We start from the raw sequence: 26,769 nt of genomic DNA on the forward strand, positions 1-26,769 counted from the left end.
GTCCTAGCGTCGTAGGCGGAAAGGCGGCGTTGGGTACCCAAGAGACCAGGCGGGTTGGAAGTCACTTCCTCCCGGGCGGGGACGCTGTTGCCTAGCAACCGCCTTCCGCCTCCATCTTTTGCCCCGCCTCCTGCTTATTCCAATACCTGTTTTCACAGACTTCCAGGCCCTGGCCTGGAGCGACATCGGTGCTAGATCCCAGCCGCTGGGTTCTCAAGTGGTCACAGGAGCCGGGACGCAAGCAGAGCGGGGTGGGTACAGGAGGCGCGGGCCATGGGGCGCGGAGGAGCCCTGGGGACCGCGCTGGGTGTGCGCGGGCCTGGCGCGTGCTGGGTCAGGAGCCGCGCGGAGCTGGGGACACGGACGCCACCTGGCCGGCCCGGGAACTCTGGGCGGTGGCCGACGATCCGAATGGGCCTCCATCATCGCGCGCGAGAAGCAGCGACTTTAATGCAGCCTGGGGTTGAGATGTCTTTGTGTGGTTTTTGTGTGAGAGCAAATAGATGGCTTGGGAAAATGTCGCTGCTGTTTGTGGTTAAGCATTGTTTTTGAATACGGTTATATGCCAGGCATTTTTTTTTTTTTTCTGGGTCAGGGAAGGGGTCATATAACCTTGACGCTGACAGTCCTCTTGGTCTCGCCTAGAAATAAGAAATGCTGCCATATGCAATGCTATATTGTTTAATAATGGAAAGGGGAAAATATTTGGCAACATTTGATGCTCATGCAGTTTACTCATTCTTAAAATAGTTGTAGTGCAGTAACTTTCTCTTGTTATTTTCTTTTCGTGAGAACAAGTTTGAGAATGTCATATCATTAGTAAAATGCCATTTGTATTTTTAGGAGAAGATATAGGCCAGTGTTCAGAGAGGCCTCTTTATTTGGCAGGGAGGTCACTAATTCCAGGAATAGAGTATCCCGATCATGTATAAACGTCTAATTCTTTTATATATTTGTGTAATTTTCAGCCACCATCAAAGGCTGAATGTATTGTTCCAATTATTTATCAACAATTGTATAAAAGTAGAGGAAAGAGAATACACTATGTCGGATGAAATCTTCAGCACAACTTTGGCATATACCAAGAGTCCAAAGGCCACCAAGAGAACTTCTTTTCAGGTAAAATATGTCAAAGCGTTTTGGTTGTCAGTGTTCTAGGACTGGGCACTTACTGATTTGCGGGGAGGTTGGGGAGAAGTGGGAGGAGCTTCTTGCTTCCGAGTTGCTATGTTGTAGGTTAACTTTGGACACTAGTAGTAAAACACCCACCTCTGTGGCTACCCTTTCTTCAGTATTGACTTCTAAGTTGAAAGTAAAAGAGCCACGTCAGAGTCTGTCTTTGTCTAAACTTCAGTTTTCTGTTGTAAGTGTAAAAAATACTTACTGTTGGATCACTACAGTTTCAAACTCTTCATCCACTTTTGCAGTATTGATTATGCCCATCTCTGCAGTAGGCTTAAAGTGCCAGTTGCAAGGCTGAGCGAGGTGTGGCTCAGTAGTAGGCTGTGTGCCTACCATGTTTGTCAAACCCAAGCCCCTACCTCCCTCAAAATGTACCAGCCTCTATCAAAATGTCAGTTTCTACTACATCCTATCCACATTAATGCCCCGTTATTAATTAGCATTATTAGTTCAGATCGTAGCCTTCAATTAATTTATCACATGCTAGCAGTCACTTACTGTTTAACTACAAATCCCATAGGAGATGGCTCTAATTTCAATGTTCTTCACTGAATTTGATGACTTGGAAACATGGCACAAAGTAGGCTTAGAGTGAATGCAGGTGAATGAAATTTAAATTTGAATTTTTAAAAAATTACTTCTAAATATAAGACATCCCTGCTTGGGTGGGAATTGATTTTACTGATCTCATTTCAGGATGAGCTGATCAGAGCAATCACAGCCCGGTCAGCCAGGCAGAGAAGTTCTGAATACTCCGATGACTTCGACAGTGATGAGATTGGTATGAAAGGGAATATACAAATGAACCGGTTTTGCCTCGTTAGTTACATTTCACTACCCCCTTAACTTCTTATGATAATACAATGGTTATGAATTCACTAGTTTCAGAATTGTGTGTGCAATGAGTTAGAAAGCCACTCAAAATAGTCAAGAAGCTTATGAATTATTTTTGCTTATTTCTGAATGTAAATTTAAAAATATATAAATACATTATTACCATATCTACAGTAAAACGATGCCTTATGAATATGCTGTATTGGGAAGTAGTTTTATCTGTAAGTTCAATTTTAAGAATCCTACAATTAGACAGCAACCAGAGCTGTCAGGATCAAATATTGGTGCTCCGGAGGAGCACTTTGTAATGCTTGATGCAGTCAGATTTGGGCTTGGAATTGTGGTACAATAGCTACTTTTCTGTTGCTGGTGTAAAACATAGTGACTTAGAGAGAAAGAGTTTAGTTTATAGTTTTAGAGGGATGCAAGTCCATTATGGGAGGTGAGCCGTGAAAGTTGAAGGCCTGATGGCAGGAACAAGAAGCTGGGAGACAATTTCTGTAATAAGGCAGCAAACAAAAAGCAGAAAACAAACTGTCAAAGCCTGTCCCCCCAGTTATGTACTTCTTCCTCAGGCTAATACCTGATCACCAAACAATGCCACCAACTGGGGACCAAGGAGGCTGGTACCTGAGTCTGTGGGCAACATTCTCATTCAAGCCAGCATATTCTACTTTCTGTAACCCAGGAACTCATGGTCAATGTAGAACATATTTAATTCAACTTTAAAATCCCCCTGGTCTTTAACATTTTCAACACTGTTTCAAAGTCCAGTCACTTTGGAGACTTAGGGCAGTCTCTTAATTGTAACCGCTTGAAAAACCAGAAAAGGAAATTACATGCTTCCAGCATATGACAGGACAGGATATGAATTACTATCCCAAGAGAGGAATGGGGTGGAAGGGCATAGTGAGGAAATACTGAACTAAAGCGAGACTGAAAGAGACATAGCAGGGTAAACTTGAACTCCCGCATAACTTCCTATCTAGTGTCTGGGACTCCACTTGGCTCTGCCCTTAAACTTTTCATCTCTCCTTTGGGCTGGTTCTAATCCTGAATGTAACTCTCTTTGGCAGATATCTCATGGCTCAGCATCTCCAACATCTTGTGGTCCCCACCACAACCCAAGTTTCAGTTTCATAATTTCACACAATGGTTTTTCGCCTTCTCAGGGCCTTCAAGCAGAGACTTCTGGGCCACAAGTTGTCTAGCCTAGGGATCTCTCTACAAACCATAGGAGGAGAAGCCATGATCCTCTCACATATCTGAATCGAATTCCCCCCAAAGTGCTTACCAAGCGGATGACTCTGCCAAGTTTGGCTGTCAGCTTGGGGTGGACTCTCACTCCCTTGAGTCACAGGTTTTTGTTTGTTTGTTTGTTTGTTTGTTTGTTTTATCCCATTGATTTCTAGAAGCAGAATTCCTTAGCTCTTTCACAGTTGGAAATGTAGTTACTTAGAGGGGGAGGGGTCTTGCCCCGAGGGCACCCTTTGCTTTGTCCCTTTGCCAAGCTGGGAGCCACCCCTAGCAGTGTTGATCTCTTCAGCCTGTGCTGCAACATTAAGCCTTCTAGGGCTCTTTTTCTCTCCAGGCTGCCTCACACATTTTTCTTCTATACCTATAAGCAAGATCAGCAATACCGATGCCACAGATTCACTATCTTCAAGCTTCCTCTGTCAAAGAAATTAGTCCATTGCTTTTTAAGTTAGTGTTCGGTTTGCTTTCTATTGGTGTGCTAAAACATTAACCAAATCCAACTTGGGAAGGAAAGGGTTTATGTGGCTTAAGCTTCCTCATAAAAACTGATCACTGAGGTATAACAGAGCAGGAACTCAGTCAGGGCAGAGAACATGAAGGAACACTGCTTAGTGGCTTACTGTTCTTCAGCTTACTTGTCTTGCTTTCTTACACTGTCAGGACTCCCTGCCTAGGGATGACACTGCTCACAATGGGCAGGACCCTCCCATATCAATCACTAATCATGAATTTGCCTTATAGAGAGGCCCACAGGCCATTATGTTGGAGGCAATTCTCCTGGTGTGGCTTCCTCTTCCCAGATACACTAGTTTGTGTCAAACTGACAAAACCAAAATCCTCACATTTATCCTCAGGGAAGATTATAAGACAAGGACAGAAGGCGTTCAGATTCTTCACCAGGATATCACAGGAATGGCCTCTAGCCCAGATGCTGTTAAAGTCCTCGCTTCCTCCTGAAACTTTTTGAGCTGGCCCTCTACAGTCCCAGTAATGCTCAGGACTTCAGTCTTCCAGGATCCCACTAGAATGGACTTTCAAGCTCTCCTTACAATGCTATTCTAATCCAGAGTTCCATGGTATTCCACATTCCTGCAAAACCAGTGTGATCTGGCTTCTAACAGCAGCAGCCCACTCTCTGCATTAGTTACTCTTTTGTTGCTGTGAGAAAACACCACGGCCAAAATGATTAACAGAAGAGGTTACTTTGGCTTATGGTGTCAGAGAAATGTGAGTCCCGCGTGGTGGGGGCAGCATGGCAGAAAGTTGCAGGCATGGGTAGCAGGAGCTGGGAGCTGCAAGGTAAGGATAGCAGACAGGAGGCAGAGAGCAAGCTGGAAGTGGGTGAAGGCTGTGAGCTCCCAAAGGCTGTCCTCAGTGACCTGCTTCCTCCACAAGGCAGCACCCTCTCACCACCCGCTGCCACCAACCGGGGACCAACAAGTGTTCAAGTACCTGGGCTATGGGAAACATTCACATTCAAACCACCAAAGTGGGCTGGTCATTTTGAAAAATAGACCCTCCATGTTGAAATATCCACTATTTTGGTTTAACTTGATTTCTATTAAGTGAGTAAAACATTCCACTTTAGGTTTCAGGTATAAGCATAAAGAAATTAAACGTGCTACTTTGTAATAGTCACTGAATAAATGTTCCTGTAAAAATATTCTGAATAGTTGTTAAGTCACGTGTGTCTTGTTAAGCTGGTGTTCTTTATTAGACCTCAGTATTTTGGGGTGGGTGCTACATTGAGCAACCTTTGAGGAACATAACCCAGAATAAACACAGTGATGTAGGCACTTGGTAAATAATTTTAATATGTTGGTGAAACTCAAATTTTATTTCATGAATACCAACATAGTGTGCCTAGATTAGCTGTTTTCAAGAGTTACAAAGTAAATATGTACTTCATTGGGGTTGTTGATTAATTTATAGTCCTTTCTCTTCCTGAAGATAGCTGCTTTTCAAAGAAATGGAATATAGCCTTTAGAATTTTAAGATACACTCTTGAATTCACCTTTTCTTTGTTTTTCAGTTTCTTTGGGTGAATTTTCAGATACCTCAACAGATGAAAATCTAGTTAGGAAAAAAGCGAATGATTTTCACATATCCGATGACGAGGAAAAGAGTTCTCCAAAACTGTCTTTTTTGAAAACCAAGAAAGTCAACAGTGAGATAGCCAAAGATGGGCAGGAGTATGTCACACAGAACAGTGAAGACGTGCCACCTGATGTCCACTACAGTAGGACTGAAAACCCCTTTTCCAAATCCCAAAATGATGATCAAGAAGTTGGAAAAGAGATCATCACAATAAAGCCGAAGCCCAGAGCCCTTCCCATCAAAGGAAGTACACTGTCAGGTAACTTAGGACATTACTGTAATTACATTAGCAGAACATTTGTTATAAGATAACCTGTCACACAGTGCTATTTTATGGTAACTAGTATTTACCTTTCCAGCTTTCCAGCTATACCTTAGTAACCATAGGCACAAAAGCCCAATGCATATTCACTCTGGAATCTGTGCTGGGGCTTGAGAGAAAGCCAGAGCTGCTGAGGTCCCCCACAGATGTAGCTCCCAAACTTCTGGCTCATTAGCTTCAATTCTGTTTGTGGATATGGGGCTGCATTGAATCTATTCTAATCTTCACGTGTTTCCAAGATGAAAACAGTCATCTACAAATTGGGGGTGTAAGGAGGCTAGCATGCACAAGGCCTTAGGTTCAAGTTCAGGTCCACGAAGCATGGAAGTGTTTCTATACCAGTATTTGGCTTTTGCTGTTAATGAAGCTTCCAGACTCTTCTTAAGAAAACAGAATCTTTCTTTGGTCTATTGAATGGGACTATCAGCCAAAATCTAGTTTCCTGATGGTAGCTTCCTGGTGTGATTGGGAAGTACTATAGTACTCTCCACTAATCTGCTAAACAAGTGACCTTGGGGAGGAGGGATAGAGTACAGCCATGTGGTACTCCGGGAGCCTGTGGAAGATGCAGTGCGACTGTGTCTCCTGGTCATCTTTCTTTCTGTTTTATAAAGGAAGAACTATCTGATGCCGAGCTGCATAAAATCCCCCTGCCATCACACTGTCGCCTGTAGTGCTGTCAGATATTTCATACTTACCATGGTAGATGGCACGGGTGACGTCAAATGAAACTTCATTACAGATGTGTGTGAAGGAATGGTCCTTCCCTCCCTAATAACTCTAGGAACTTTAGAAGGACAAAAGTACAGCAGGGACCTCTGGAAAAGTGTCTAAGACACTGGTTAAAAACGCTGCCACATGTTAGTTGTGTGTGACTTGGGCAAATGGCTTCAGCCACTTCATGAGTAGGAGTGAAAACCTGCTTTTCCTGCTTCCTGTCCCACAGTATTGTTTAGAGAATCTTTTGAAGTAACTGTAAAATGTCATCAAATGTCAGCAGTCAGTATCAGGAACCTGAACTCACTTCTAACCCAAGCCTTTCAGCTGTAGGGATGGGATCACAGAGAGAAAGGAACATAGATGAACTTAGTTATTAAGAAAATATGAGGACTGAGAATATTGGATACTGATAAAGTCTTTGTCCAGCCAGAGAAATAAATGAATAAAGGAAAAACAGAAGTCAGAGAAAAAATATGAATACAACAGCAAAAATTAGTCTGGATCAGCTGGATGTGTATAATTACCAGTTTACGAAGGTGTCAATCAATTCTCCACTTCCTCCATTTTAAAGCTCTGCTAGAGCCTGCTGTGTTAATGCAGACATGAAGTCCTATCGCTCTAGATGATGAGGCATCAGGATTGCTGTGAGTTTGAGGCTAGCCTGCACTACATAGACATGGGCTGAAAAAAACTAGACCTTTTAATTGCTGGGAAAAGTGGGTGGGGAAGCTGAAGATGAAATTAAAATGAGCAAGACAATACTATGTTGCAACCACAAGGTGGCAGCAGAATCCTCTTCAATGTTTCCATCTAAGTATATAATCTTGTTATGTTTGAAGCAAGGCAGTTCAAATGAATAGAACTTACTTTTCTTCTTGAGAATTCGACAGTATTATTGGAAATAGAATTGCGGCCTAAAATCACTTAAGTTGTTGGATCCTTCTGTTTGAAGGGTAAAAACTGAGGCTGGAGGTCCTGAAAAGTACCTGGCACAGAGAAGTCATGAAGGATTAAGATGAATGGATGAATACATAGCGGATTCATTCATTTCAAAAAGAATGTACTTCTTGGCTTTAGCCATGCCCTCTAAATCAATCGTTTGCTTTTTTAAATTTCTATTCTGTATTTATGATGCTGGGCATTAAACTTTTCTTGAGTGCTAAGCACACTCTGTACCACAGAACCGCTGAGTGCTAAGCCCACTTGGTACCACAATAACAGCCAAGGAACCTACTTCTTTAGCAAGTCATCTTTGCATCCTCTCCTTCAGCAAGAGGCCTCCTGGACCTTGAAGCCGAGCATTACTTTCTGCATGATTGTAATAGCACTTACCTTTATTTTGTCATTTTACTTATTTAGAATCTCATATTTTCTCTACCTACAAAGTCCTTGGATGGAGACCTTGTTGATGAATGGTTAAAAGGGCTAGTGTTGTATGGAGGGTCTGGCTTCTGCAGAGGTTTCATTTCCCAGAGGGAAGGTTGTGTGATGGTTTATGTTTGGGAAATGTTTTTGATACTAAGAGAACTCAGAAAATTGAAATTAGCTTTTTATAAAACTAAATTAGACCAGCTAACTACAGGATGACAACAATATTTTTAGATTTTGATTATGGAACCTGTGCTTTTTTTTTTTTGGAGCTTGTGGAGAAGTGTGTGCTTTCCCGATGCTCCGGGCTCTGCGGCCTCTCCAGAAGGGCAGCCGAAGCCCAGGTCAGTTTCACACACTCAGCTGAAAGTTTCCTTTACAGGAGAAAACAGCAGCAGTTGTGAAGCAGATGACCACTTTAAGCCTTCACCTCTGCCCAGAAGTATAAAAAAGAGCAGCCCCACAGAGGAGGGGGGAAGACCAGATGACAAAGAACAGTCTCTGAGTGAAGACTCTGCCACCACGCCTTCCCTTCCAAAGCAGAATGGCACAGAGTTGGAAACTGAGGAAAAAGTGCACCCCGAAAACCTTGATCTCGAGGTTGGTATCATGTGCAACTATTGAGTTGTTCTTTTGTTCTTTAGTTCAGACCCATCTCGTGTGTGTGTGTGTGTGTGTGTGTGTGTGTGTGTGTGTGTGTGTCTGTGCATGGGCTCACATGTGTGTGTATATGTATGTTGCATTTGCATTTTCTTTTGCAATTGTTAAAGAGCTCTCATTGGGTTTTGTTTGTTTGTTTGTATACTAGATTCCACAGAGCCTAAAATTCCCTTGACTGTAAAAGTAGCATGATTTTACATGCCACTAGAAAGGTATACCCATAGCAATTATAGCAATTACAATGAGATACATCCGTTTCAGAAGAGGTAAAATGTTAAAATAATTTTGTTTTTCTGGGTATTTGTAGTGTTGCCTATCTTGAATTATAATTTATGTGATTATTTGTCTTTGCTGATGTAATTTTTGGCTAAAGACAGTTCAGTTCATTTGGCTGGACTCACTCTCAGGGTACTAGTCTGTACTCTGTGAGACTTGGTACATCCCCAGGTTTCCATGAGAAGTTATGATTTCAGTGTCACCAGGGAGACCACCTCTCACCTCACTTTGTCTTTTTCTGTGAAAAGCCAGCTTCCAGCTCATTTCTCAGAAAAGAACATTGTCTCCCATAATCTTCTTGGGCAGATGATGGAAGATGAGCTTCAAGCAGGCTGTCCGGGCCTCCTCCACTTTCCACTCATCTGCAGTGTGGGTGGCAGGACCTGCTCACAGGGGGTGATGAAGGGACACATCTGTACCCTGAGTGTCAAGATGTTGCTAAAGAGCCACATCTGCTCTAGAGATGCTGGTTTTGATCTCACTTGTGGCTCCTCTGGCTAGTTCTTAATATGTTTGGGAAAATCAAGAGAGGAACTGGAACAGTGATTTGATGGATTTAATACAATTACCTACTCAATTGAATGTTGTACTGGTTTCCTGTAGTTGCTGGAGCAAGCTGCTGCTAGCAGGGAGGTTGACAAAAGAAGAAATTAGCTTTCCCAGTTCTGAAATCTAGATGTCAGGCCATTCTCTCTAAGGCGTGAGAGAGGCCTTTCTTCTTGTCTTTTCCCAGTGTGCCAATAGCCATCGACCCTTCCTGGTCCAAAGACACATCCTACCACTCTGCCTTCATCACCAAGCCTTGTGCCTCCATTTCCTCCTTCTTCCAAAACAAACCCTATCAGAGTTAGGACAGTATGCCCTCATCTTGACTACATCTGCAAACATGGTTCTTAAAATGATGAACTCTGGGTGGACGCAAACTGGGGAAGGGAGCTCCATTTATACAGACATAGATTCTTTTTCTTTAATGACTTATTTATTTTTACTTCATGTGCATTGATGTTTTGCTTGCATATGTGAGGGTGTTGGACCCCTCTGGAACTGGAGTTGTAGGTAGTTGTGAACTGCCATGTGGATGGGTGCTGGGAATTGAACCCAGGTCTTCTGAAAAAGCAATCGGTGCTCTTAACCACTGAGCCATCTCTTCAGCCCAAGGTACAGATCCTTAACTGTAAATGTTTCCTTAGATTTTCATGTCCCCTGACTTAAAATGTGATATATGTATGTGCTCTTTTTTTTTTTTTTTAAATTGTGTCACACTATGGCAACAATCTAACAGGAACATATTCAGCCACACCCTGTCTCAGGGGTGGCACTGTTCCAGACTGCTTTCCTCTATCTGTGCTTTGTGTTGGACCTCTTGTTTGTAAGGCATGGAGTCTTTCCATGATGTGAGGTGGCCTTGAAGACATATTCATGTGGTATCTGACATAGCCCATAATTGAGAACTATTATCCTGTTGGACACTCTATTTTTAACAATCAAATGTTCCCCACGGCTCAGTGTAAGTCTCCCTGACTCTGCTCTGACTCTTCAAGGTCAAGGTGGGGATCTCGATGGAGTTTGACCAGGCCTTCTCTTCCCTGGGTGTGTAACTTTTGTTTCTTCACTCATCACTTCCAAGTGTGTTCAATGGCTTTCAAGCCCCTTCATCTTTTGTGAGCTCTCACTTAGTGCACACTCTGCCTCAGTCCTGTGAATACCACACCAGATGTGGAGCGAGCAAGAGAGCGAGCTGCAATAGCTTCCTCTCTGCATCTTCCTCTTGCCTTTCCTCAGTGTGCATACCTGGGTGTATAACTAAAGTGCATCTCAATCACACACTTTACTGCCTTAAAGCCTGATCGGCCAAGACATTTTAAGTTTTGTGTTTTGATATCTTACTTTTTTGTGAAACCTTCCATCTATACATGTGTGAAGGTCGTTGTTATTGTATGAGTGGTTTTTTTTTTTTTTCCCTTAAGATGTTATTATCAGGCTTAAATGTTAGATAGGGTTATTTACTGTGTTATTGTGTTTGTGTGCCTGTGTCTTCTCTTATTTGCTAGAAATTTGTTGTGAAACACACAGTTATGAAAAGTTAAATTACAAGGTTCACCAGTTAAACTGTTTGGGATTGGAAACTTCTTTGTGGAGAGGTCTGTGCCCTTAGATCCTTAGATTTTTTTTTTTGTTTGTTTGTTTGTCTGGTTGGTTGGATGGTTGTTTTTTTCTTCTATCATATTTCTGTTTTGTTTTACATTGCATTTAGTTACCAGTTTTGATTGTCTTTTGCCTCTGTGCATGCTGTGGCTTGCCTGAAGAGGACGGAGGACAACTTTGTGGAACTTCGATCTTCCGGCCTTACATGGGCTAGGGGAGTTGAACTTAGGCGGTCTGGCTTGTGCAGCAAGCTCTCTATCTCCTGAGCTGTCCTGCTGCCCCCTGTTTTTTCCTTCCTGATAGTTTGGCTGGTACTGTTGAGGATTGAAGAGTATCCCATTCCCAGGAGCTGAGGTTACATGCAGTTGTGAGCTGCCCACATCAGTTCTGGGAACTGAGCTGGGGTCCTGTGGAAGAGCAGGAAGCAATCTTAACCTCTGAGCCAACTTTCCAGCACTGACAGCTTTAATGACTTTGTTGCCTCTGGGAGTCCTTGGGGCTAACCTTATATGGTAAATACTTTTCTTGATAGGACTCACTCTTACAAAGTCTGACCTCATCGTCCCTCAAAGAAAGCCCTGCAAATTGCACCTCACCAGGATCTCAGGAAAAGGCATCCATAAAAGGTAGTCACACCTATTACAATCCCCTGTTTGTGTACTCTGTATTACTCAGTGTCTGCAAGCAAAACTGTATTTTGTGTATTTACGGGAAAAGGTATGTTTGCTTTTGTATGAGTTTTAATCCTGAAGATGCAATTGACTGGGTGACTTTACAGCAGAGAAGTTAATTTCCCAATGCCTCTGATTCTCCAGCTTATTGTAGTTACCTGTCTCATAAGGCTGTTGTGAAAATTAAGTGTTAAAGTCTTTATGCCTCCAGCAAAGTCTCAAGGACAACTGGAATGATCATTTAAGGGGAACCTGTATTATGTGTTTGGTGCTATAATCATGCAGATAACACAACATAATGGCCACCTGGACTTTTTATCCAGACCTAGATGGACAGAATAGCAAGCCTCTCTGGGCCTGTGAATTTATCCTGAGAATCATCTATCTCATGCGGTTGTGAGAATTTTAAAAATTACTAATACCTAGAAGGCCCTGAGTCTACTCCCAGAGTAAGTGCATGTTAAATATGAAGCATGCATTGATTGGTAATGTCATTTCCCTTGTTAATGTTGGAGCACCTGTAGCTTGATACAGCCAAAAAGAGGAGCTGATTTCAGGTACTGTAGCATGGGACTGGCATTCCTTAAGTGCTATGCTGGTTAATTCTAGTTAACGTGGCATACACCTAGACCTGTCTCAGAAGAGGGAATCTCAGTTGAGGGGATGCCTCCATCAGCTCCGCCTGTCATGGATCATTGTGTTGATTAATGATGTATGTGCTAAGAACTAGCCTGGTGTGGGTGATGTTGCCTCTGGGAAGATGGCTAAGTGGTATAAGAAAGCAAGCTGAGCAAGCCATGAGGTATATGCCAGTAAATGGTGGTCCCCCATGGGCTCTGCTCCACATCCTGCCTTGAGCTCCTGCCCTGGCTTCCCACAACAAAGGACTGTGAGCATGTCATGTAAACCGAATAAACCCTTTCCTTCCCGAGTTGGTTTTATTCAGCGTTTTATCACAGCATTAGAGAGGTAAACAAGGATCAATACTTACTATGTAGTGCAATTTTTTGTCATTTTACAGATTAAAAAAAAAAATGAAGTGCAGAGCTGTTGAGTCACATACTTAAGGTCAGGATGGAGACATAGTCTGACTTGGGCTCCTAAGTCCTTGTTCTTTTCACAGCGCCAAAGATTCCAGTAATGGACTGAGTCATGGATGCTCATCAGATTCAAACAGAGCAACTGTGATGATGAAGTGATTTTGAAACTTAGTTACTCCCCCAAAATCTTCCCCCCAGATAGCCATAATGAAAGCAGCAGAATTAAGTCTTTTCAGTAACTATAAGTTAGATCTTGGTGGCAATCAAAATGGCTATTACACGGGGATTGCTGGCTTTTCTGTTGACTGTCATTCAAGCAACTGCTGTGTTTCCTTCTGTTGGATGTCCCGGAGTGTCATAGAGTCAGTATAAATAGAAGCAATTCTGAGAAAGCCAAGCTTAGTCTCCTTATGGGGAGCTAAGGCCTATGCTGAAGAGTCCCGGGTGTGCAGTAGGCCAGACCTTGGTGCTGTTCATGTGAAATGATGAGGAAATGAAGGAGGGAAGCTGGTCTGAGCTTGGCTAGATGTCTGCATAAGATGAATTACATGAGTCTGTGCTTCCTTCCCCATCCAGGCAGCTCACTAGCTGCAATGCCACTGAGCCTGCTTTCCCAGCAGGCTCTCTTAGCTTTAAATGGATGGGTATCATGGTCTAGGTTGCTGGTTACTTGACTTGCATATCCATATGCTCTCTCTTACTTGGGGGTAATTATTCCATTCTAATTATGCATATGCTGGGTTTTCGAAGTATGAGGCTTGTCAAATGTTAGATCGAATAGGCATTTTTGCATTCATAGATCAAGTGTGTTCATTTAACTTAATAGTTTTCATTGTGTTTATTTTATAAGGAAAAAAGAGATAATAGCCAGGCATCATGACAGAAGCTTATCATTCCAGCACTTGGGAGTTAAAGAAAGATGGTTTAGGGGTTCAAGGCCAGCCTCAGCTATAGTACACCCTGCTTCCAAAAGAGAGAATAAGCAGTTAAGAAAACATATTAGTGCAATTCTAGAGGACCCAAGGTCTATTCCCAGTGCCCACATCAGGCAGCTCACAACTGCCTGTAACCCCAGCTATTAGCAATTTTGAATCTGGCCTCTGAGAAGGGAATCTGCATTCATATTAACACACACACACACACACACACACACACACACACTTTAAACAGTTATGACAACACTCATTTGAATGATAGTAAATGAATCTGTCGTACGTACCCTGTGTAGAATCAGAAGAATTTGGTGACGTCTCTTTGCTTCCAAACAGATCAGGTTGGGGAACCTACTGAAAGCTGGGATTCCTTGATATCCAATGAAAATGAAGAAAATTCAGTTCTGGTCAACTCTGTTACTCCTGAACTTGAGAAGCCCAGGTCAGGTGAGGTGGCTGCTGATGACAATGAGGAAGAGAGAGACAAGGCTGGACTTACAGATGAGGACTTCACCGCTGACCCACCGCTCTCCACTTCCCCAAGTGTTATAACACCCACCGAGATGGCAGAGCCGACCAAGGTATGTCTGTAATGTGTCACATTGGCTCTGCAGCTTCCCACACAAAACAGAACCTTCAAGTATCTTATTTTTGTCCTCACATCTGTATGTCAGTGTTGAGCACATCTTTTGTGTGTTTAAGTAAATGTTCCTTAATTCAATTGAATTTCAGTTTCAAGGAAAGCTTGCACTTGGCACAATGAAGCCAAGTGTTCACAGGAACCTATCAGGCATAATAATATAATTTAAAGTATTTGATAACCCCATGGTATATGCATCTCTACATAGGCGAACTCACAGAGGAAGAAAAACTGATTTATTAAGGGGTGCAGTGAAAAAGGACAGACTCACAGATACAGAGTAAGGCTGAAGCCTCGGCTGATCGCTCACTGCCCCACCAGGCATGAGCTAGAGCAAGGGAGAGCACAGCTTCCTCCTCTGCTCCAGCTTTTCAGTCCTGTGTAGCACCCCAGCCATGTCCTCATGTCAGGACCCCAAAGCTACTGGTGGAAAGAACTCCCACAACAATGGGTTTCTATAGATCAGATCGTTAAAATACAACTATCTAGAACAGCTCTGGAGATATTACACTGGTGAAATTTTAATATCCCTTCAAAACATAAACAATTTCAATGGAAGCATTGAAGAGCACCTTGGCTACATAGTGAGTTCCAAGCCAGTCTAAGCTGTGTAAGACCCTACTGAGAGACAAAGACAGAGGCAGAGACAGAGAAACAGCTGGAAGGAGGGAGAGAAAGACAAAGAGAAGGAAGATTTTTGTTGTTGTTGTTTTAAAGTGTTTAAAGGGGTGAACAGGGCCATCATCAGGAACGTGATTATATTGTTAGGAATAGATTTATGTTTTCTGGGATAATTTTACTCCACGATACAATACATCAGAGTACCATGCTTTTACAATTTACAGTGCAGCCCTTGCAGTCTTTATTTCTTCTGAGTTTAGTCTTACTCTATCCCAGAGTCTGACTGGAATGTCTATGTCTATCCATTGTGATTGGCTGAGAACCGGCTTACGTAACACACAAGCCAAAGTGATCAAACCATACCAGGGAGGTTCATGAAGTCCTAGGACCACTGCTTCACATCTGTGATTGGGCTCACGTTGGCACCATCACTGTTCTGCTAGCCCAGCCCCTTCCGTGTGGAGTACCTCAGTTGTGTCAAAGGGGTCTTTTATAAAATATAGATGGGATCTTAAACTAGGAATGAGTCTAAATTAAAGCACATTTTTATACCCAATAATAAGCTCAGGATCTTTCTTTTGAGGTGAACTTTGGGTTTTATTCTCATGCTCTGCTGACTGAATGGTCCTTCCTATTTTGAACCCAGTAACACCCCACACACACACACACACACACATTATAGTTTATTTGTTGCTTCTAAGGGCATCTAGTTAGGGTTTATGTTGCTGTGAAGAGACACTATGACCATGGCAACTCTTGTAAGGAAAACATTTCATCGGGGTGACTCTTACAGTTTCAGAGGTTCAGTCCATTATCTTCACAACAGGGAGCGTGGTAGTGTGCAGGCAGACATAGTTCTGGAGTAATAGCTGACAGTCCTACAGCTTGCAGGCAACAGGAAATGGTCTCAGTGTTACACTGAGGGAAGCTTGAGCAAAAGAGACCTCGAGGCCCGCCACCATAGTGACACACTTCCTTCAACAAGGCCATACTTCCCAATAGTGCCACTCCCTTTACGGTCCTTTTTTTTTTTCAAACCACCACGCTGGACATGAGAATGACATCTGTACACCTCTCCTGTGTCACAGAGCTTCAGCTCCGTGTGTGTGTGTGTGTGTGTGTGTGTGTGTGTGTGTGTGTGTGTGTGTATGTGTGTGTGTGTGTGTTAGCCACAGATAAATATCTGTGCTTTTCTCTGTTTCTATAGACCTACACTCTGTCCTCCGCTCTCCCCACTGTGCCTGCAAGCCCCTCCCCAGCCCCTCAACTCCACTCTAGTCACTTACTGTTCCTCAGTTTTGCTTCCCAGCCTGCTGTAATCATGGTGAGTGATCCGTGTTTGTGTTTTCCATCTACTAGAAAACAAATGAAGACCAAAACAGGAAGAATAAAAAGCCAGTGAACAATAGAGTATCCAGTGCCTCTGGCAGGTAAAAGTTACAAACTTCATCATGTATGGGCTTACATTCTAGTAAAACTCAACTTAATCTAGTATCCATGAAACAAATTTCACTTGCAGTCATGGTGTTTTTAGTGGTTTCCATTGTCAGATGGGATAGATATCTCATGATGAAAACTCTTAGTTGGTTTCACTCTTGCATAGAAAAATCTCCATTTATCCAGTATTCTTTGGGTTTTTCTCTCTAGCTGTGTTTTTATTTTTTCTCTTATCTCACTACACAGCTGCTTGGCTAAAGCTCCCAAGTACACACGTACATACACACACACACACACACACACACACACACACACACACAAATGACAGTTTCCAGGCCCTAAATGAGTTTACTAAAATGATCAGAATCTTAAACTAGCCATGGTGGCACATACCTGTGCTGTAATCCAGCACACAGGAAGCTGAAGCATGAGGATTGTTATACATTCAAAGCTAGCTTGACCTACATAGTTACACCTGTCACAAATAAAACCAAATAGTAATAATAAACTATAGGCTGAGAATCCATTTGATCGGTGTTCCTGACGCATCTGTATTCTGAAAACCTTCTGATTCATTTAAACTATTTATTATTAGTCAAATGTAGCAGGCCGGCCAACTTTGGCCAGTAAGTCATTTTATGAGCCATTTTTACCCCTGCCTTAAGCATTCAGCTCTGCCATTACAGTCTAAAAGAGGGTTGAGAATATGCAAATGAGTGACTAGAGCTGCCATGCAGTAAACCTTATTCACCAAAAGACAAGATGGGCCAGATTTTCCCATAAATACCTGAAATATGGGGTCCTGTTCTTTTAAATTCATAGAGTATATCAAGTAACAGAATAATACAATAACATATTCAAAAAGTGATTCAAACCTACTTTTATTGGTGGTTTTCCTGTAATTTAAGATGTGGTTTGTGTTTCTTTAAAAGCCTCTATAAGTACCAAAGACAAGAACTATAGTTCAAAGTTACAAAGTTTAAATTATGTTAGCAGAACTAAGAAAACATGACTCTTGATTGGATTATTTTGAAAGTAAGTATAATTCATTTCATTCATTCTTCATTTTGTTTCTTTGAGACAGAGTCCCACACTTAGCCCAGGGTAACATAGAACCTGCTGTGTATATCAAGCTGGCCTCCTGACTGTGGCATTATAGGTGTGAGGAGCCTCAACTGGTGTTAGAATGCCATTTTACAGGAAATAATTGATAATTGTGTGTCTGGCAGCTCTGCCTCACTTGCTCTTGGTCCGTTTGGAACTTTCCAGGCTGATGACCTCTGAGTTTTTAAAGAAATCTGGTCCCACAAGGAGAAGTCCGTCTGCAGCTACCTCTTCTCACTATTTAGGGACTTTGAAAGTCTTGGACCAGAAGCCATCACGGAAGCAAAGCATAGAGCCAGACAAAGCTGATCACATAAGGGCAGCTGTTTATCAGGTAAAATGGAAAATATTTCTTAACCAAGAATTGATCATTTCCACAAGGTCAATAACATGACCATCTATAATGGTCACTGGATACTCACTGTCATTGGGAAAGACTGCTTTTTTAGAAGTGTGTGAGCAATCCTGAGGGTTTTCTGAATTATTTGTTGCTACATTTTGTTTTTTAAAATATAAAAATGTTTTTAAAGAAAGAGAAGATACTATTACAATTTATGGAAATACAGAGAGCTAGTTTATTATAAAATCTACATGTATTTTATCCTATTTATTCTGAAAATTTATCTTTTAATGATCAATTTTTTAAACTTTCTTTCTGGAGACAAAGATTTCCCCCAGACTAAGATTTCTTTTCTTTTCTTTTTTTTCCCCAAAGTTTCAAGAAACATCTTTTTTGTTTTGTTACACAGAATATAATTTCCTTTGGAAAATCTTATACTTGAATTTCAATATAAAATGTTGATATACTTAACCATTATATTAAATCATTGAGATCTTACAACATAAGAAAGATAATATACATAAGATTTTCTTAAACAGCAATATTCATCTTTAAAATATCACTGGAAAAAGAATACTATTTTAGACAACACATAAATTTCTTTGTTTATTTTTTAAACTTTAAACAAATACTTCAAAATTAGATAAGAATTCTACATCATTTGGGCCTATGTAGTAACATCTAACCTTTTGTTGTTTTTAATTTCACAGGAGTGGTTAGAAAAGAAAAATGTGTATTTACATGAAATGCACAGAATAAAAAGAATTGAAAGTGAAAACTTAAGGATCCAAAATGAACAGGTATCATAAAAGAAAGAACTTTATGTCAGTGAAAGATCTCTGGAGATTTGTTACCAAATGTACTGTCTTTAAGTGATAAAATGTATACATAAAAGAACTGATTTCTGATTTAATTTCTTCACTTTGGTTTCAAGTGAACTTTTTCATAAAATGCATACACATTTAAAGTTTCATATGCATAGGCTAGACACAGCAGGGCTTACTATTAACTTAGTATTTGTGTGACCACCAAATTCAGTCTCAGAAATTGATGTTGATTAGAGTTCAGTCGAGAACACAGTGTATACTGGCAGTCAGTTTTGCTGTTGTGTCTTCCACGCTGACCCCTGCTATGGCTCCTGACCCACTTTACCCTTCACTGCCTGAGACTCTTGTCCAGCCCTTCCTGTGATTTCACTTTGCCCCTCTCACCTGTGTAAGAGCCCACAATGTGCTCAGATCTTTCTTCTTGCTTCCTTGTATTGATCCTCACAAAAAGCAGATCGACAGGGAAATACTCCTAAAATGAGCAACACTGGGGCCAGTCAGCTCTCTGTGGGGCATCCTCCGGGGGCTGTGCCTCTGAATGCCTCTGTGCCATTTTACCATAATTTTGCTTCTGAATTATTTCACCTAAATGATGCAGTCTGTTTCTAAGGTTGAACAGTATTTGAGGCCAAATATTGGCGTTAATAAGGTTAGAGAGTAAGTTTGTCACATAGCTGCAGTACTGTCCCTACACATTTCACAGTGTATTTCTGTTACGTGACATTTGGTATATGTTATAAGAATGTTATATTCAAGCCAAGCACCTGTTCCCACTGTGTGCCTTGGGCAACTTACGTTACCTTATAATCTTTTAAGTTTCATCTCTTTTTTTTAATTAAACATTTTATAGTACCAGTTAGTCTGTTGTAGTTTATTTTGAAAACATGTATTGTGCCTACTTCCAAAGTCAATAGATGCTTCTCTCTCATGAATACAAAAGGAGCCAATACCTGATAAGTGTTTTGACATCCTAAAAAGCAGTCAATAACTTTTGTAGATCAACTTGTCCAAGTAATTCTAAATAAATTACCTGCTTTGTAACTTCTTTGTATGACAACTGTTGGGAGATTAAAGACAAATACATATTTGTGTATCTGTGTCTATACCTGTACTCCCATCTAGACACATAGATGTATGCCATTTTATTTTAAATCAAAATAGAAAAAAGCAGCTAAGAGAGAGGAAGCATTAGCATCATTCGAGGCCTGGAAGGCTATGAAAGAAAAAGAAGCAAAGAAAATAGCTGCAAAGAAGAGGCTAGAGGAAAAAAACAAGAGGAAGACGGAAGAAGAAAACGCTGTGAGGAAAGACGAGGCCCTGCAAGTGAGTACCCCAGGCCCTGGATGATCTCAGTTGTTCGCAATTCTTGTGCGTGAAGGAAGGATCCATTGCACTTTTGCTGATCTCAGAAAAGTCGCGGCAAGTATAAAACCACTCTGAACTCTTTCAGGCATTTGAAAAATGGAAAGAGAAAAAGCTGGAATACCTGAAAGAGAAGACCAGGAAGGAGAAAGAATATGAAAGAGCAAAGAAACAGAAAGAAGAAGAAACGGTTGCAGAGAAAAAGAAAGACAATTTAACTGCTTTTGAAAAATGGTAATCCTGCATGATTCGACGTTTGGGAGTTTCAGGCTAATACCTGGGGCTTTCCTAGGACTTAACTGCTTACAGGTCTACTCACCCCTCTCATTCTCACTGCTTCCGAAGCTACATTAGGGCAACTCTAGTGTACGTTCTCCTGTAACTTCCCACTGTTTCATGTTCTCCTACACAGGACTGAAAAAAAGGAAGCCCTTCTCAAGCAAAAGGAAAAGGAGAAAATAAACGAGAGAAGAAAGGAAGAGCTAAAGAGAGCAGAGAAGAAAGACAAAGACAAGCAAGCCATCAGTGAATACGAAAAGTGGCTGGTAGGTGTTGTGTGCAAATGAGCTTTCCTTTTTAACTGACTTTTTCCTTGTCTGCTTCTCATTCCCATTCTGTTCTTCTGGAGAGTCTCTTGTTGAGCTCAGCTTCTCCTCCTCTGCAGATCAGAGTCTCCCACAGCCTCTCCTTTCTGTCTGTGCCTCTGAGGTTGGCCAAAGCATGGGAGCTTGCACCAGTTGCCATGTTCTAGGCCTGAATCCCCTCCACATCCCTGTCCCATGGTGCCCATTCTTCCTCTGTGCTTTTTGCCTGTGGCATCATAGAAGGTAGATAGGTGTGCTGAGGGTGCAGAGTCCTCAAGGCAGAATCCCCATTGCTACAGTAGCACTGACGCTAATGGTGAGGAACTTACTCCATGTCTTACATTCCTTTAATATGCTGATCAGCTAAGGAAAAGAGCCTTATTTGGACATTGTTCAACGTGAGGTATCAACATGGAAGTTGGAAGGCATAATATCCAGCTGTCCTTTAGTAGATGTGTGAGTAGTAAGTATTGTCAACAGGTTACTTTTAGGTACTGTCAAGCAAAATACATTCTTCTATTTTAAAACAAATACTCATTTTCTTAATTTTGAATAAATGACAGCCATAAATATTATCCTTTGTGCAAGTAGATGGCAATTCTTGTGTATCCTGCACTTATAAATTTCTTCACAGTCCTAGCAGTTTTTTTTTTTTAAATCTGACTTAATTGGATTCATCTCAATCTGCTGTCTACAGCAGCATATCTCGGACTGAACTTACTCATGTTTTCATTTATAGATATATGCTAATAACATATTTCTGTAAATTGTCTCTTAATAGATGCACACATTTTCTATTGGATTGTCTTTGTCTTACTAACTTCTAAGAGCTACTTTAGTAGGGAAATTCACCTACAGTTTCTATTAGAAGGTGCAACTTTTCTACCCCCTCTATTCTTGCTTGCCCGTCATTGTTTACTAGTATCATAGGCCCTGCCAGTTCCAGTTTTATTTTGGATTGCTGTCTTTTCTTTTGGCCTCTGATTCTCACACCTAGGTGGAAAGACCTTCCCCATAGTTTAAAGCTCCTGGCTCTCTGTCTCATTCTTTTACAGACAGTGTATTAGCATTTGCCCTGCCCTCAAGCTATTTTCTTACATGAAGACATATTTGATTCCAACTTAACTTTCCCAGGATGTGTGTTTTACAAACCAGAGCATCTCTTCCTGATGGTTTAAGAGCTCGTCTTTGCAATCTATCCCTGCGTTCGGGGGTCTGTTTCTTTGCCTTTGTGCTGCATTGGTCGGTCTCGTCATATATGTAATTTTTCTAGTAGCAGTCAGTGTCCTTCCGAGGCCTCTCATGTCATGCGTAGATCTGGGTGATTCCCCCACCACACTTCTTCTCTCACAGGGTTTTTCACTGTGCTTCCCTGATTTTCATTCACATTTTAGAATTTACACTTCCAAGAGCATATAGGACCAAATTGAACTCATTTGAAGTGGAATATATGGAACAGTTAGGAGTAAAGTGAATAAACACTTTAGACCAATCTAAAGAACTCTCCTGCAGCCCAAGCCCTGAGGAAATGCAGCCCAGTTCTTGGGGAGGAATGCCCTTAAAGTGGTGATGTAAAGGTGTCCATCCTCTCTGAGTCACCTGAGTCCTGACTGTGAAAAACAAATTATCCTTTGTGACATCTGTAGACTCTTGCATTGCTTCATGACAGTTCCACGCAGAGAAACAATAAAATTGGGTGATCAGTATTAGCTCATAATAGGATCCTGTCTTTAAAACTAAAAAGCACAATATTTGAATGAAGCACTCAGTATTTGAGTATGATCTTTTTCATTAAACTCTTATGCAACGCTTGATCCTTTTAAAAATGTTGAAATGCTTCCCATATCGAAAAAGTCTAGGCTGTTGTCAACACCACTCGGGCAACTGAATATCAAAGTTAGAATTTTCTATTTTGTTTCCACAATTTCTTGAAAGTGGAGTCGCATTCCCACTGGTGGCTATGCCATCGTTCTATATCACTATTTAGACTACAGTGGGTTGGCACATTCCCATCCTCATCAGTCTACTCCTCAAATCCTATAAAACACTAGCACACTGCCCAGTGCAGGAAAACTCTACTCTGGAGTGCTTCCCAGAGCGGGAGTGGATACCACACTGTCAACCCACTCTCCCTCTTACCCATTCGTTACTTTCGATTTTCTGCTGGCAGAAGAATGGATGGTGCAGGGGGCGGGGGGAAGGGGCCCAGATGCCCACAATTGACAGAAACCCTCTCTAAATTCTTTCGGTTATTTTTACGGTGACATTGTTGATTCCTGCCACCTGATAGTGAAGGTGGTGACTGTCTACTTGTTCTCCTGGCTTTTCAGCATCTACTAGTAAGATCTCAGTTGTTTCAGGTTCTCTTGAAAGGTAGGTTGGAGAAAAAGAAGCATAGCTCAATGAAGTGAGCTAATGACAGCTTTTCCTTTGGAAAGTTTTAAAAGGTTGTCCTTTGCTTCAGTAGGAGTATCACGTGTTCAGCCATTTTCACGGAGCCCGGCTATGAGCCTTTACACCTCTCCTCATTCCTCTTGCCATGTGAACGTCGTCTGTAATTGGGAATCTTACATTGCCATACTGTTTTCATTACTCTTCTCACTCTTCAAATGTACTGATGAAAGATGCGTACAGCCACCATTCACTCTGGTGTCTTCCCCAAGCCATCAGCCCACAGAGACAGGGTGGTCTAAGGGTCTCATGGAAACTGCTGCTTTTCTGAGCAATGCGAGGACACCACATATAGAGAAACAGTCAGAGAGACACAGTCCAGGTTTCAGGATGGAAGAGCCAGTGCTGTTCAGACACCAAGTAAAATGTATGTGGATGAATGTTTGGGTTTTGTATTAACCCCTAAATGGATATTTCCTCAAAAGAAGTATAAATGGGAAGCGGCCCAGATTCACCTGCTGTAATAATGGAGAAACATGAACGATAACAAACACTTCAATAATAATGGGAAATGCCACTAATCCTCTATTCAAGCAATAAAACAGAAATATATCATGCCTCCACTCTTTCTGTCTCCTGGAATTATCTCCCTCATGTGTCATAGAAATTAATCAGAAATAAAAATCAAGCAATGGGATCTCTACTCAGGGTCCCATGCCAGCTCTGCTCCATCATGTTCTGCTTTCCTCACTCCTGGGAGTCCTCGCTCTTCCCAGCCTCCTCCATCTTTACTGTCTCCAGCACAACCAAAGCCAAATCTGGGGTTTGCCAAGCCATCTTTTACCATGATGCTTGGTTCCCTGTCCCTGTATGATGGTAGAACGCATACATACACACACACACTCACACATGCACGGACACACACCCTCCTTCTGTGTCTTTCCTACTACCTGCTCCTCTGCTTTTGTCTCTAGTTGCATTTTTTTTTCTGTTAAATTCTGTGTATTACTATGGTTTGCTGCTACTGACATCCTTTTATTCTCATCTGGGGCCACTCTCCCTTCCCGCAAGGTTTGGTCACAGTGGCTTTTCTTTGGTTCCCCGAGCATCATCAACTCTTTCTCAGCTTCTGCTGAGCTGTGACACTTGAAACCCCTTTGCTTGAAACCTCATTCCCACTGGATCTACAGATGCTTTCTCTTTCTAACATGTGCCACTTGATTAATGTTCTTTTAATCCACTTTTGTGTGGGAATACAGTACCCTTTTTGTCTTTGTTTCATAGAAACACATACAACTTTGGATTCTATGGTATTAATTTACTTGTTCATCACCTGTCCATTTTGAAAGTTTTCTGAGCATCAGAAACTCTCTCTCTCTCTGTCTCTCTTTCTCTCTCTCTCTCTCTCTCTCTCTCTCTCTCTCTCTCTCTCTCTCTGTGTGTGTGTGTGTGTGTGTGTGTGTGTGTCTGTGTGTGTCTGTGTCTGTGTGTTCTGATTTGACCAGCACTCTGTGTTTGACCCCAAGTAGAAGCTAAGTGCTTGACATTTGAATGAAGAAACAAAAACCAAGGCTGCATGGTGCCAGAAGAATGAAAGCCCCATAGACACCTCCAAACCTGTTTTATGTAAGGATGCGCGTGGTGTGTGAGGAGCAGCAGAAATTAGTGGTGGCAGGAGAATTGCTATTGGGTAATTCCTTTGATATTTAGACTTCAAAGCTTTGCTTCACAGAAGAAAAACACAAATGCCAAAAAGGATTGATGCAATAAATAGAAAATTCCAAGCAATCAGACTAATCAAAAGAAAACATAACTCCGTGTGCATCCTGTCTCCCAGATCTAACATACCTTCTAAACCTTTAAATGCTCAGAGTCATCAAGGAGTAAAGTGATGCCATCTAATGGAAAAGTATTAACATAGAAATCTAAAGTTCAGAGTAGCTGCTGGTGGGCATGTCGATTGCTACAACTGCTTAGGAGAATTCATGGTTGTTTGGTAAAATTGGACATATGTAAACACTACCAAAAAGGTGAGGAGAGGGGAGACAAAATGAAGGAGCTGAAACAGGGCCTCTAAAGTTGAGGTCGTGCTCCGTGGGTAATCACATGTTGTTAATATTACAGTTTTCTGTAGCTGCATTATTTCTTAATGCATTGTGCAGTTCACTGTGAACACTAAAAATAACAAACAAAATCACACCAAAACAATATTATTTGAAATATTTTATTATTTGAAAATATTCAAGCTACTAAAAGTTAAAAATACTGTTATCTATACAGTTAGGTAAGTCAAATAATTGAACAACAACAACAAAAAAAAAATCACAGGAAGAGCAACAAATGTGCTCAAGCTCAATAAAAAATAAAATGCCAGACTACATTTTCAAGAATCTGAATGTCCTGTGTTGCCATGGCACAATCAGATGTCGATCTCGCAGGTCTCCTGGAAACACATCCTCTGAAGGTCACCGCTAACTTCGTATAATCATGATGTTTCTTACAAAACTGCGCACTTACTTACTGTTGTTCTGCTTGGGTTTTTGAATCAGAGTCCTGCTTTGTGGACAAAGCTGGCCTCCAACATACGATACGCGTCTTTCTTGGTCTCCCCAGTGCTTCGATTATGCTTGTACCCCCATGGCTTCCATTTCACCTATTGTCTCCATGCCCATTCTCCTTTCTCCTCCTATTCTTCCTCTTCCCCTCTGTTTCCTGTCATCAGCATCATTGTCTGCTTAAGACAAAGTCTCACTCTGCAGCCCAACAAGCTGGCCTCATATTTGTGGCACTCCTCCTGCCTGAGCCTCCTGAGTGTTATGATTATAACCGTGAGTTTCTGAGGTTAATTGGGCATAATTTTTACTGTAACTTTCAACATTTAAAAAAGTGTGGTAAAGTCTGGCGTGGTGGTTCACTCCTTCAATCCCAGCCAGGGGTAGGAGGGGCCAGAGGATCAGAGTCCAGGGTCCTTCAGTTCACAGTGAATGTGATGCTAGGCTTATGGGAGTCTGTCTCTAAACCAAGCAAGCAAACAACATGTGACATTGATACCTATTAATAGTAAATTTGTCCATGCTCATACAAATCAGCAACATCCCCTAGCTACTTTCCTTCATGGCCAATTAAAAATTGTATACAAAAATCTTACAATGAGTTATTTTCTTCCAGCAATCCAATTCAATAGCAAGTGCACATAGTGTATATAAACTTAGACTTTTCTGGGGTTCTTTTGTTGTTGCTCTTTTGTTTTTTGTTTTTTTTTTTTTCTTTTATCTTTCCCCCCACTTAGGAAAGGAAAGAAAGGCAGGAAAGAATTGAACGGAAACAAAAGAAGCGTCATTCCTACCTTGAAAGCGAGACACACCCTCCGTGGAGCCCTCCAAGCAGAACTGTGACCTCTAAAGTAGTTTGACAATTCAGGTTCCTGATTTATCAGTTCACCAACTTTCCCCATGGATTTCAAAGCATTCATCTCATTATTTGTGGTAAGAAGAATCTGTTTTAATTACCTGCAGGAACTTCTGCCAAGCATGAGAGAGATGCTTTGCAGTTTTATTAGCAGAAGCAATTTTCTGAAGTGTGGATAAACTGCCTCAGACAAGAAGCCAATCAGATTGCTGGGACAACCCAGTTGCATGAAGTTTTATCATGTCCTAACCATTCCCAAAGTGGGGTGTTTGTGGTCCCTGCCACTGAGTTCTGCCTTTTTTAAAGGATGTTTAATCCCACCAATGGAAGGATGCCTCTAGATACCACAATCATAGGAACGATTCAGTCTGTGGAAGCCTGTGCAACTCCATTGGTGTTTGGGGATTAATGGTCGTGGGGAGGATGGGCATCTTCTTCTAATTCTGCTCTTCAGCTCAGAACAGCATCTTTGCTGTGCAAGATAGAATCACAGTCAGTGAGACTGCAGAGCTCTAGGCAGCAAGTCACTTTAAGAACTTTGCCTTATGGTT

At 41.6% G+C, this 26,769-nt stretch overlaps 1 protein-coding gene across 1 annotated transcript; it reads left to right on the forward strand.

Annotated features, from left to right (window-relative positions):
* The first annotated feature begins 973 nt into the window (after positions 1–973).
* Map9 (microtubule associated protein 9) lies at positions 974–26,467 on the forward strand. The gene is made up of 13 exons (XM_051198809.1): positions 974–1,119; positions 1,879–1,963; positions 5,306–5,629; positions 8,163–8,380; positions 11,394–11,487; positions 13,841–14,085; positions 16,125–16,195; positions 17,472–17,640; positions 18,357–18,446; positions 19,635–19,796; positions 19,924–20,069; positions 20,248–20,380; positions 26,100–26,467. Exons 1-13 carry the CDS (start codon positions 1,045–1,047, stop codon positions 26,220–26,222), a joined length of 1,935 nt encoding a protein of 644 aa, XP_051054766.1. The 5' UTR covers positions 974–1,044; the 3' UTR covers positions 26,223–26,467.
* The last annotated feature ends 302 nt before the right edge of the window (positions 26,468–26,769 follow it).

This window comes from Phodopus roborovskii, unplaced genomic scaffold (genome assembly GCF_943737965.1).
Source record: "Phodopus roborovskii unplaced genomic scaffold, PHOROB, whole genome shotgun sequence".
Taxonomy (NCBI): domain Eukaryota; kingdom Metazoa; phylum Chordata; class Mammalia; order Rodentia; family Cricetidae; genus Phodopus; species Phodopus roborovskii.

What these genes read in the sequence shown, in the direction of transcription:
- Map9 (XM_051198809.1), top strand. Translation starts at nt 1,045, where the DNA reads ATGTCGGATGAAATCTTCAGCACAACTTTGGCATATACCAAGAGTCCA. An exon ending in GTATCCAGTGCCTCTGGCAG is followed by an intron (nt 16,196 to 17,471) that starts GTAAAAGTTACA and finishes GGAACTTTCCAG; the next exon opens with GCTGATGACCTCTGAGTTTT. An exon ending in TAAGGGCAGCTGTTTATCAG is followed by an intron (nt 17,641 to 18,356) that starts GTAAAATGGAAA and finishes TTAATTTCACAG; the next exon opens with GAGTGGTTAGAAAAGAAAAA.